At 47.8% G+C, this 13018-nt stretch overlaps 1 protein-coding gene across 3 annotated transcripts in view; it reads left to right on the forward strand.

The window, feature by feature from the left end:
* The window catches only part of Gnal (G protein subunit alpha L), a 167206-nt gene that overhangs the window by 151523 nt on the left and 2665 nt on the right, over positions 1-13018 (forward strand). For all 3 annotated transcript variants that reach the window (XM_074070358.1, XM_074070360.1, XM_074070359.1), the window contains exons 6-11: positions 162-216; positions 1271-1344; positions 3279-3337; positions 3877-3997; positions 5832-5962; positions 9460-9527. In XM_074070358.1, coding sequence (XP_073926459.1) covers positions 162-216; positions 1271-1344; positions 3279-3337; positions 3877-3997; positions 5832-5962; positions 9460-9527 — 508 coding nt within the window. The remainder of the gene's footprint in view (positions 1-161; positions 217-1270; positions 1345-3278; positions 3338-3876; positions 3998-5831; positions 5963-9459; positions 9528-13018) is intronic.

The following is a 13018-nucleotide window of genomic DNA, read 5'->3' on the forward strand; positions in this document are numbered from 1 at the left end:
GAATGCAGACTTCTCCCTCTGTCGGAACTCTGAGCTACCTAAACACAGGGAGGAAAGCAGAAATAATCTCAGCTCCTTACCTGCGCCCTGCCTCACTGTCCCATCAGCACACCCCCAGCCCCAGCGGAAAGTGAGCTCAACACATCTGGCTTTCCTTGCAGCTTCCTGGAGAGGATCGACAGTGTCAGCCTGGTGGACTACACACCCACAGACCAGGTACGTGGAGGTAGAACCACCAGGACCAATCTGAGGGATTATTTTAAAATAGACTAAGAAACAAATCCTCTAAATAACTACTGCCAGCACTCGCTGTTCTGCCTTGCATGTGCAGAGCCCAAGCCCTTGCCGTGTGCCACCAAACCCGAGCCCTTGCTCCCTCAACTTGCCTCACCAGTACATTGTACAGCTCCATGCTGCCTGTGAGGAAAGTCATCAGACTAGAAATACTGCGTTCTGCTCCTCATGGGCCACCAACAGGAAAGCCTGGCTCCATCTCCTTTCACATACTGGGCCCATTCTGCTTGTGACCCCAGGACTGAGTGCTGTATTCCACAGGACATTATTCTCCAGAGTGCCCCAGAGTGTCTCCCTTGGGCTGACCTAAAAAAAAAAGAAGAAGAAAGAAACGTGTAACTATCACATAGGGGTTCTTGGTGCCCTTTGTCCTTGAAGTACCTGCAGAGATATGGAGAACCTGGGGAAGAGGGATCAATTTAGGACCCCAGGCACCTCTGGAGCTAGCGTGTACCACATGTGCCAGAGATGGCAGCTTTGTGAAACTGCAAGGCTTTCTCCTCCTCTTAGAGCTAGATCACTTTAATCTTAGAGAGATCATAACTGCAGGGAAGAAAGAGGAAGTCTAAAATCAGGTAGCATCCAGCCGGAAGATCCATGTTTTACCAGTGCAGACCTATACCTTCTTTGGCTTCCACCCAAAGGATTTCACATCTCCATGGAGGCTTTGGGTTGTCGCAGCAGAATGCAGGCAGATTTTCTCCCCACAATAGTAAGCACTGGGATTTGGTCATCAGGTGCATAAGAATCAGCATGAATTGCTTTCTTAAAAAGTCTTAAGGAAAATAAAAACACAGTTACTGAGTCTTTAAGAAGCAAACCAATATATTAAGAACGGTATTTTCTGGGGGATAAAATGATCATTAGTCTGAGTTTTGAGTTATTACCATTTGTTTTTTACAATAAAAGTTGACCTTTGAAATTGCAATTATTGTAGTTACACCAAGGGCTCCTTTTGCTTCTCTTCTTGCCCCAGGACCTCCTCAGGTGCAGAGTGCTAACATCAGGAATTTTTGAGACCCGATTCCAAGTGGACAAAGTGAACTTTCAGTGAGTATCTTGTTAACAGGTGGCTGTGACAGGGATGGTGTCTGGAATCCTAGGACCCAGCCCAGAGGAAGCAGAGTGGGAGCTGCAGGGCCTTGAAACTGGAGGGATCCAATCCTGGAAGGGTGAGGGCAGCTTGCTAGGGGTCAACTCTTGCAAGGTTCAAACATTGCTTTTTACCACTAGCTCCCAAGTAGACATGAGAGCCAAAAAGGAAATGTGTCTCACCTCAGTTGACATGGGTCCTTATTAAGTTAGGAGTTTGAGAGCTGAAAGTAGCAACCTCTTGTCTCCAGTGTTGTCTTCCAGGTTGTCCACACACAAACTGCTGAATGAGTACACTTTCTTCATTTTTAATTAAAAGTTAATGATTGGGCTGGGGGTGTGTGACTCAAGTAGTAGAGGGTCTGCCTAGCAAGCATAAAGCCCTAAATTTAAACCCCAGTACTGCCAAAAAAAAAATAATGGTAATAAGTTAATTCTTCTTCCCCAAAGCCTTTTCCTCATTCTGGCTTCAAGATCATGACCCGAGGCCTCCCTGCTTCCCACCCAGACCATCTGAGCAAGAGGCTGGCTGGTCTCTCCCCACCGTGAAACGACTCTCCCCAAAGCACAACTCACATCTTTATCCCTTTGAAAAAGATTCAAAGACTTATCACTGCCTCTGCTCCCTAAAACCCAGGCCTTCCAGCATGTGACCCAGGCCCCTCCCAACCCTGCTGCTCTCCTCTACCTGCCACCTACCTCACCAGTTTGGACTATGTCATGTCTTCTAAGTTCACCTGGTTCTTCTGCCCCTACTCCTTTGCTCCTACCCTATTCTCTAAGCCCCAGATGCTATTGGAGCTTAACGCCCTTTGAATCCAAGCCCATGGTGACCCCTGGAATTTCTGCAGCAGCTACTGTGTGCCCAGAACTCAGTGACATCCTGCCTTAGCCCTTTCCCAAGTTACTCTTGGTATGTGTGACACACACCTGACTCCACAACAAGTCGATGGTGGGGCCATGAGAGCAGGAGTTTTGAGAGCTATGTGCACTGGCTCAGCTCTCCCAGTGCACTGGTGACAGTCATCACTCAGGATCTCCTGACAACACAGTATAATGCCATGGTCAGCACCCGAGTAAAACCCGGCCAAGTTCATGGTCACTGAGCTGCAGGACACAGTGCTGCCCACATCATAGCCAGGTCCTGGTGGAGGGGACCCATCAGCTGTGACATTTTCCCTGCCAGTGGGGTTGGTTTTAAGGCACCCTGTCAGGCACCGTGTGTGTGCTAATGCAAAGCATGCAGGTTACTCTGTTGGGATCAGTGTCCTGGCCCTGGTAAGTCTGGGGAAGGGAAATCTGAGAGAGAGAGCCACCTAGGTACAGAGAGGCTGTCCCACAAGGCAAGGAAAGGGTGTGTTTCAAGGAAAGGGTGCCCTGGGCAGGTGGCCAGGAGAAGAGGGCTGGAGTCTGGCCTGTTGAACTGCAGGGCGTAGCAGAGAAACACAGAGTGCAAACTGGGTGTGGGCACCTGGTCAGGCCAGATCAGAGAGCTCAGGGCTGGGCAGAGGTGTCTTGTGACCGAGAGGGATGTGAGCATAAACCAGGAGGGGGTGACATAGGCCCTGACAGCTAGAACAAGTCTGCCCAGCTGCAGACTTAGCACAGACTCAGAGAAGCCCAGGTGAGCAAGGGGCCAAGTAAACAAGAACCACGCTACTTATTAGGCTCCTACTGTGTGCCTCTACACACCGTGCAGGCAGCTGAATCCCTCACCCCTACAGTCATGCTGTAGGTGACAGAAGAGGAACTGAGGCTGCATAATTTGGAGGCCTAGATCCCGTGGGACTGACAGTGCCCATGAGACATTGTGAGCAGAGAAAGAAAGTGAAGAACTGAGTCCCTGCTTGCCAATGCCCTGAATCACACCACCTTCCTGTTGCTTTTCACAGCATGTTCGATGTGGGCGGCCAGAGGGACGAGAGAAGAAAGTGGATCCAGTGCTTTAACGGTGATTGTCGTACTCTCCAGGCAGCGGGCTGCGGCTGTCTTGCTGTCCCGTCCACCTTCTTCTGAATTAGATAGTCGTGTCCACGTATCATGCAAAGCGCAGTGCTCCGTAGACTGGCATGCGCCCTCCTTGAGACGAATGCTGTAACTGAAGGACCTAAGCCCCCAGCTTGCAGTGGGTAGGCTCTTCGGTGTGTGCCGCAGCCCAGCTGGGCACCTGTGGCTCACACTGTTATCCTAGCTGCTCAGGAGACAAAGATCAGGAGGGTCATGGTTGGAAACCAGCCCAGGCAAATAGTTTGTGAGACCCTATCTCAAAAAAGTCCTTCACAAAAAGGGGCCGGTGGAGTGGCTCAAGGCGTAGACTGTGAGTACCGCAAAAAAATAAAATACACCAGCCAGTGTTCAGGTCACTCTCATCTCACTGAATGACAAAATCCTGGATCTGAGTAGCTATTGGGTGTGTACCTGACCATAGCCCCACAGTGACTGTCATCACCCAACTAAGGTGCTTCCATCTTTCTCTTTCCCTCTACCAAGATGTTACCGCCATCATTTACGTCGCAGCCTGCAGTAGCTACAACATGGTGATCCGGGAGGATAACAACACCAACAGACTGAGAGAATCGCTGGACCTTTTTGAAAGCATCTGGAACAACAGGTTATAAAACAATAAATTCAGACGCACCACTGGATTGCAGATCTTTTATTTAAAAGACATTCATAGGCCAGGTGCAGTGTCTCATGCCTATAATCCCAGTTAATTGGGAGGCAGAGATTGGGAAGGTCAAGGTTCAAGGCCAGCCCAGACAAAGATTTAATGAGGCCATCTCAATCAGTAAGCCGGACATGGCAACCTGTGCCTGTAATCCCAACTATAGGGGAGGCTGTAGGTAGGAGGATTGTAGTCCAAGACCAGCCCCAGGCAAAGACTTGAGAACCTATCTGAAAGATAACCAAAGCAAAAAAGGGCCAGAGGTGGCTCAAGTGGTAGAAGGCCTGCCTAGCAAGCATGGAGCCCTGAGTTCAGACCCCAGGATCACAAAAAAAAAAGGAAGAAAGAAAGAAAAGTTTCTTCTTGAACTGTTTAGGAAAAAAATGTCACCAAAGAGGACAGGAAATATAAATTGACCTTGAAAAAATGTGGATTATTGGAAAAGTAAAGTAGTTCTCTATCAAGTGTTGAAATGTCATCCTCAATTTTATGGTATCAAGACCATAAATGGGAAAGAAATAGGGCCAGGAAGCAGCAGGTGTGCAGAGTGCTCTGGAGCCACTGTAAATTCATACACACGCACACTCAGACATGTAGTCACACAGGCATGTTACCACCGTATTGCAGTTTAAGAGACGATTTCAAAACATGGTAAGATCACGGGATGTAGCTCAGTGGTAGAGTGCTTGCCTGGCCCTGTGTTCGATCCCCAGCACCACACATACATGCACACTCAAGATATGTGAGAGTAGAAAAAATCCTGGGCATAAAAACATAAAAATTCTAACAACAATTGTCTCTGGCTGTAATTTACATCTGATTTTTCCTATATCTTTTTCCAAAATTTAAGAATATTGTAGAAAAAATAATAATCTTAAAATAAAACCTTTATAAATATTATACATTGTATAACTAGAAGAAAGAGCAAAACTGTTTCCACTTGAAGGGGAAATGGGTTGGGGGATTTTTTGTTTAGTTTTTTTAGTTTGTTTGGTTTTTTGCAGCACTGTGGCTTGAACTCAGAGCCTTGTGGCTGCCAGGCAGGCTCTCTACCACTTGAGCTACACCCCAGCCCGGTGTATTTTCAGTTAGGGGAGAATTCCTGCAGACTCATCAGTCAGCTTGGTTCCTGGAATTAAGAAAATTTCTGGAGTTTTGCTGATTTGATTTGCACAGCAAAGTTTCTTTTATGGCTGTTCTCAGCTCCCATTTCATGAAACTGAAAGAACAGAGAGCTTTCCATACTTCTCTGTCCCTGGGCCTCCTCCCTTTAGCTTGTCCCTTGAAGAGGGTGAGTCCAGATCTGATGACATCATGTCCCACCTGGGAGTTTAGTCATGCTGTACGCAGGTGTGAGGAGTTGTTATTAACACTTAACTTCTCCCCATGTGAGTTTTCTGACTCGTTAGTAGTAAATTACACCACAAAAGTCCAAATGTATTCATTGCACGAATAGATCTCAGCTTTGGTACCAATGCACTTAAAGTTTAGAAAGTGCTGAAAAACTAAATTAACCATCAGTGCTTACTTGTCATTGCTTGTAGATAGGATGGGAACACTGGCGTATCAATTTTCAACCTGAACATTTCAGGAAAATGACAATGTGACCACCACTTCTTTCTTTCTTTTTTTTTATTTCTCTTTTTGAGTGTCGGAGCTGGGGATCAAACGCAAGCCCTAGTGCTGGGCAGCGCTGTTCATCGAGCCGCACCCAGGCCGGGCACTCGCAGGCACCACACACAGCAGCACACCTGAGACTGTGTCCCTTGCTCCTTTCCAGGTGGCTGCGGACCATTTCCATCATCTTGTTCTTGAACAAGCAGGATATGCTGGCAGAAAAGGTCTTGGCAGGGAAATCAAAAATCGAAGACTATTTCCCAGAGTATGCAAATTACACTGTTCCTGAAGATGGTAAGATTTCTAAACGGGCCTCGCCATTGAGGAACACAACTGTGTTTTCAGTAATTCAAACCCATCTGATGAGTCTAAGAAATTCCACTAATTTAAATCAATCCTCTCTTCCTCTGCCCCATCCTTAAGAAGTACAGGACAGGGCACCTGTTCCCGGTCCAAATGCTAGGGACCACAAATGTTTTGGATTTCAGAATTTTTTGAATTGTGGAACATTTGCATATGCATAATAAGATATATGGAGAGTGAGACCCAAATTGTGCACACAATTCATTTGTTTTGTATGCACTTTATACAGTTGTTCAGTGTGCCTGTGTTTTGACTACGACCTCTCACATGAGGTCAGGCATGGAATTTTCTACTTGTGGCATCGTGGTAGTGTTCAAGGTTCAGATTCTGGAGCATTTTAGATTTTTTTTTTTTTTCAGTACTGGGGCTTGAACTCAGGGCCTACACCTTGAGCCACTCTACCAGTCCTTTTTTTGTGTGTGTGAGAGGGGTTTTTTCAAGATAGGGTCTCTCAAACCAGGCTGGCTTCGCACTGTGATCCTCCTGGTCTCTACCTCCTGAGTAGCTAGGATTACAGGCATGAGACACCAGCGCCCAGCATTGGATTTTAGATTTTCAGATCAAGGATGCTCAATTTGGTTTCAAATTCCTCTTTAAGATTCTACTGGTAAATGGTTTGGAGTTTGATTTTCCATTCAAATTGTGCAATACAGCCAGGCGCTGGTAGCTCATTTCTGTAATCCTACCTACTCACAAAAAAAAAAAAAGAAAAGAAAAGATTGGTGTAGTGGCTCAAGGTGTAGGCCCTGAGTTCAAGCCCCAGTACTGCAAAAAAAAAAATTTTTTTTGCAGGGCTGTTTGGGGTGTGAACATGTCACTTACCAGGTAAGTCCTTCTCTTTGGTGCCCCTGATTGGGTCTGTTGTGACCAGGCATCTCACTTGACCTCCTCCCAACTGGTAGTTTCTGCTATTTTTCCCATGGGACAAGAGAGATGACATAAAGAGTTCAAGGCCACCCAGGTGGATCCTTCAAAGGCAAGGCCTTCCTTGAGGACTCTGTGCCCAGGCCAGTGCTTTCAGCCATGTGTCAGGGCTCCTGTCCTGAGACAGGGCCCTGCACTGAGGCTGGGAAGGTAAACCAGGAAGAGCTTGTCACTCTTGTTCTACTATAGTTTTTCATATGCGCCAGGCCCACAGGGGCTTGTAGGAGGGATTTGTTGAAGGCAAAGTAACACCAGTTCTAAAAATTTGAACCCTGCAATAGATAAAGCCGAATGAAAACGGCCTACCTAGAAAGTAGACTAGAGGTCTTGGGATGTATTTTTATCATCAGTGAGGAGGGAAGAGAAACCTTGCATTCATTTATAATTAAGCTTTCTTGCTCCTCACGTTTGGTTTTCTCTTCTCCATCATGGTGGGTTCCCTACAGAGGTGTATACCTAGTAAAGTCCTGAGTCCCGCTGGCTCTTTTAACAAAGCCCTAAGCCAGGTGGTTCCTTGTGAGAATGGGCCTGGGATCAAGGTCCTGCTCTGGCCTCACAAACCCTCCTTCATCATGAACTGCCTGGGTCACCATCTCACTGCCAGAGCATCAGCATCAGATCAGGTTACACCCAGAGCTCACCATGTCTCTTCTGACCTCACAACCTGAGACTGAGGCAGCACTGGTGCCCCCAGAAGCTGCCAGAGTGTGGCTGCTATTGCCTTCTGAGGCTGGCACCACTGTTGTTGCAGCAGGTCAAGCCTTTCTCTGTCCTCTAAGCCACCTCCTTTCCCTCAACATCCAGTCTAGGTAATAGCTTTGTGGTGTGGAGCCACCTTCAAACATCCCCCTCCTCAGCCTCCACCTTCTTTCCCCACTCGTGGCCTTGGTCCTAGTTCCCCTCATTCCCCTCATCTCAGTAACTGCCATAGCTTCCAGCCTGGCCTCTCTCTATGTTCCTCACCTTTCTAGAGCATTCTCTGAACTTCTGTCACAGCCGTCTTTCTGATATACAACCGTACCCCACTCTGCTCCCTGAAAAGGACACCACCCCCAGTAGCTTAAGCTGCCAGGCCAGGGAATATCCAACAGCTGAGAGACCCAGGTTGCCAGCCATATTGTCACATGCTTACCCAGGTACCATATGACATGTCCCTCTGTGGCTCCCAGGGTGCCCATCTCTCCCTGGCATTGGTAGCACATGCTGGTGGCTTGGACTTACCAGCCACCTCCATGCTTCCCAACTCTGCCTTACTCAGCAAGAAACAGGAACAAAGCATGGGTCTGTGTGACAGCATGGATGATACTCATGGTGAGTGGCAGAACAAAGGAGTTAGGCCAAAACTACAGGCCACATGAATCCATTCATAGAAAGCCTAGAAAATGCCCATCTGGAAGAGTAAACATCTGCCCACAGTGGCAGAGAACATATCAGTGTTGCCTGTGAACAGGACTGGGAAAGAGGGATAACAAAGGGCACAGGCACGCCTTCAGACATGTTGGGGACATTAGTTTTGATCATTATTTTAATTATAATGATAATTTCACACATCAATACATATGTCAGAAGGCATAATCACATTGTACGTCTGAAGCATGTACCGTTTGGCATAAGTTACCCCTCAGGAAAGCAGCACCTGGTTCCCACCCACAGACCACTGGGCATCTCTAGAGGTGGTGAGCGTCACAAGCCCCCGGTAATTCCCGTGCACAGCTCAGGTGGACAGCCATTTGCTGCGGTTGACTCCCTCAACCCCAAAGTCCTGAGCCTATGCAGGACCAGGGATGGGGTGGGGGAGGTCTTCCTAAGAGTAATGCTGACAAAGCTGGGAGCGCAGCCCCAACAAGCCCACCTCTTAGCTCAGTGCTGAGTGATGCTGACCCTAGGAGGTCAGAAGGCAGCCAGCCTCCTCTCCTTGATAGCTCTGCAGGAGAAGCTGGCCACGGGGCTCCGTGTGATCAGCATTCGATAAGATGCTTTCATTTTCCTTGAGCAGCGGTTATCTTGCCCCCAGCCTATCTTAGCCCATTTGCATTTTATGGAAAAATACCTTAGACCGGGTAACTTATATACCACAGAAGGTTATTGCTCCCAGGTCTGGAGGCTGAGAAGTACAAGAGCAAGCACCAAGCAGGTTTGGTGTCTGGCTAGGGCTTTGTAGATTACTGGGTCCCCACATGGTGGAAGGCAGGAACAAGCTCCCTGTCTGTTATACGAGCACTAATGCGTTCATGAGGACAGTCCCCATAACCTAATCGTCTCCAAAGGCTCCACCTTTGGAGTTGTGACCACAGCATTGCCAAAGAAACGTTTGTCAAAGCTGTAAGTATTAAAACAATTTGGGAGGAAATGAAATTTTCATTTTCATTTCTACCTTGCTGTATGCTTATTTTAATGCTATGAACATTCAGCAGTCAGCACAACTTCTTAACTTCTTCTGCACTTCTGTACGGTTCTCTTTGCTTGATATCAGTTAAATAAAGTTTCACCTTCAATTTCTACAGCCACACCGGACGCAGGAGAAGATCCCAAAGTTACAAGAGCCAAGTTCTTCATCCGGGACCTGTTTTTGGTAAGCGGTTTTGTTGACCCATTTTCCCTTCCACCTTGGAGTTCTGTCGCTCTCTGCAGTTTGCAAATGACTTCCTCTTCACCATCTCAGTGGGTCCTCCCCAAATCATGAGCCACACGAAAAGGGACTCCCGAGTCATTTCATGGCTGAGCACACAGAGGTCAGAGAGATTAGACTTCTCATCCAGGGTCACACAGCTTCCCAAGATGGCCTCAAGGGGACAGTACTCAGAAGGGCAGATTTGTTGACTTGTGTTTTCCCAAAAGGACAGCAGAGTCCTTCAGCAGAGTCAGAGCACAGCATTCACACTCTGGTACCCCACGTCCTGCTAAAGCACTAATGGGCTCACATTAAAATGGACTTGCTCAAATTCTGACAAACTTCCATAAAATGTGAAAGAATTGTGCTAATGACTGCCGTATACTCTTCGCCCAGATTGACCAGTTGGTAGAATTTTGCCACATTTGCTTTATCTATATATACTTTTTACAATTTGGTTTTGGCTGAGGGTGGAACCCAGGGCCTTGTGCATGCTAAGCAAACACTCTACCTCTGAGTGCTTGCTTAAATACCCCAAACCTTGGGGGTATTTTAGGGACAGGCTCTTGCTATGTAGCTCAGGCTGGCCTTAAAACTCGAGATCCTCCTGCCTCTGCCTCCCTTGTGCTGGAATTACAGGCTTGAACAACTACAGCATGTTTTTTACTTTTGAATAAATTACAGTGTATATCAGGCTATGAGGGTTTTTTCTAGTGTAAATCTGGAGCATGTTCCAGGTGTAGGGATAGGTGTAGGGATAGGGATAGTGGCTCAAGTGGTAGAGTGCCTGCCCAGCAAGCATGAGGCCCTGAGTTCAAATCCCAGTATTGCCAAAAAAAAAAAAGAGAAGAAAAAGACTCCAGGGGCACTTGAGAAGTGCTAATGCATCATTCACTTCTGGACAAGTGGGAATTGTGGTCCAGGCAGCCAAGGGATGGCCCCTGCCTGGCCTCCTGCTGTTCCCAACCTCCATGCCCCTTGAATGGTTCCCTCTTGAATCCTATAGTGAGTTAGAAAGTAACTCTGGTGAAAAAGCAAGTCCCACCCAGTGATACATCCCTGTAATCCCAGCTACTGAAGAGGAGGCAGGATGATCACCAAGCTCAAAGTCAGCCAGGGCGACGTTAGCGACACCTGGTCTCAAAACTCAGAAGGGCTGGGGGCATGCCTCAAGTGATAGAGCACTTGCCTAGAATGCAAGAGGCCCAGGGTTCAAATGCAGACCCCAAAGAAGAGCAGGAGTTTCCCAAGAAACAGAGGGCAGTACTGAGAAAGCTTCCGCCACTGCTCATTAAATACAGTGAGCCAGCCTCTGTGTTGTCACATTCTCAGTGCCTTTGCTGTTCTCATGAGTGTTGGAAGTCTCTTTAACACAGGAATCAGCTTATGGGCAGATCAAGGGCTTCTAGCTTTGAGGAACATCTTGTGAGACCATAAAATACAAAGACACAGTGTTCCATAAAATGCTATTCTAACAAGAACTAAAAGGTAATTAAGCATGCAAATGAACACTTAGATGAAGATTAGAAAGGGCTCCATGCCCTCTCCAAAACCAAAGGACATTCAAAACTTGGACAAACCTTTTCTACCCTGGCAGAGGACCAGACCTGGCTTGCAGGCAGCTTGCACACGAGGGGAAATACCGGTGCAGAGGCTTCGCTTACATTTTGAGTTGTAGAATTTGCCTGGGGTGGAAAGAGCCCTGGGAAGCTGGCACAGTTGGAAATTGTGATGCCAGACTCAGAAGGCAGCCAGGCAGGCTGTCTTAAACTGGACAGAAGCTACTCTTGGGTGAAATAGTACCTTTGGTGACACGGGGGCCTTGGGGAGTTAGGGAAGCCCATGGAAATCTTCATTTAAGGAAGGAGGGTGAATTTGGGCAGAGAAGGGAGAGGGAATGGGCCGTGTGCCTCACGAGTATTCTCCCTAACATAGTCACTGCACAGTCTTGTCCTTCAAACAAAACCAGCAACAAGGCCAAGCTCAAGGTTGAGGCAGCCTGAGGCCTTTAAAGCAGACGGTGATGACAGCAAGGCTGAGGCCTGCTTCTTGACACTCAGCATTGTGGCAGTCTTCATGTCTCCCGGGCTAGCCACCTGGTGGTGTATCAGGTCACATGAGATTTCTTTTACCTCAAGCATTGTCTCCACAGAGAGGGCTTTGCGGCCTGGGGACCCACGACACTGAGGGTCTAGGGCTGCCCAGTTCTCTTGACAAATGTATTTCTATTATTGTTAATGAAAATCGGTGAACAAATTGAGCGTGCTGAGAGACTTCATTCTCTCAGTTTTTGTCCCAGACAGGGAAAAGCTTGATAATTACAGAAAAAGCCCATTTTTGCATTCATTCTCAGCACACTTATTTGGTATGTACCAAACTCCTCAGCAGTGCGTTAAGGCTAAAAAGAGATGTAGCCTATTCATTTCAGTGTCCATAAGTGTACAGAGGCAAAGCAGGGGCTGGGGCAGAGCACAGTGGTGGAAAGTTTGCCTAGCACGCAAAGGCCCTGGCTGTGATTTCCAGCACTGAACCACAAAAAAAAAAAAAAAAAAAAAAATCGCTCAAGAGATGTCTGACTATAGCTAAAATTCGGTCTGATCCCATGTGAGGAGTTTCATACCACAGGAACATTTCTACCAGGCTCTTCTGTGGTCCCTGCAACTCCCCAAATGTTGGGTCCCAAGATGCTTTGCAGACAGAGGTGGTCTACCAACCAAGGATACCCCTCACCAAGTAAGCGTGACTGTTGAGGGGGTCACTTATATGGGGAAGGGGCAGTGTGACTGATGAGGGTCACCTGTGTGGGGGACAGTGTGACATGAGGGATCACCTGTGTGGAGGAGGGGTACTGTGGCTGAGGCTGCCTTCTCCAAGACTACCAGTCATGTGAATATTGGAACCTAAACGAGTTAGCTGGGCTCTGTGGTGCAGGCCAGTCCCAGCTACTTAGGAGGCTGAGGCAGAAGGATCACTGGATTCCAGGAGTTGGAGGTCAGCCTGGGTGACATAGCAAGACCCCAGCTCAAAATAAATGTAAATGAATTAAAACTGACTAAATTAAAAGTCAGCCCCTCAGTGGCCACCAAATTGACAAGGCAGTGAGAACATTTTCCTAACCAGAGTAAGTTCTGTCCACCATGCAGGACTACACCCAGGCTGGCTTCATTTCTGGACACTCAGCCTGCCTGTCCTCTCTGAGGCTGTCCTCTACCTCCTGTGCTGCCTCCTCAGCTCAGTTCTAAGCCAGGTGGCAAAGATGAGCTGGAGGTTGTCTCGCCTTGGTACATCTCTGAATCTAGGCAGCAACTCCTGCTAGCCACTCCCACGTGAAGCCAGCAGCCCTTCAGCTCCAAGCTCCTCCTGCTCTGGCAGAAGTGTCACCCAAGCCTTCCTCCCTCCCTTCCCCAAGTGCATGGAGCCAGTGGCCCTCAGCACAGGTGCTCTGTTTTGCA

Source organism: Castor canadensis, chromosome 4 (assembly GCF_047511655.1).
Source record: "Castor canadensis chromosome 4, mCasCan1.hap1v2, whole genome shotgun sequence".
NCBI classification, from domain to species: Eukaryota; Metazoa; Chordata; class Mammalia; order Rodentia; family Castoridae; genus Castor; species Castor canadensis.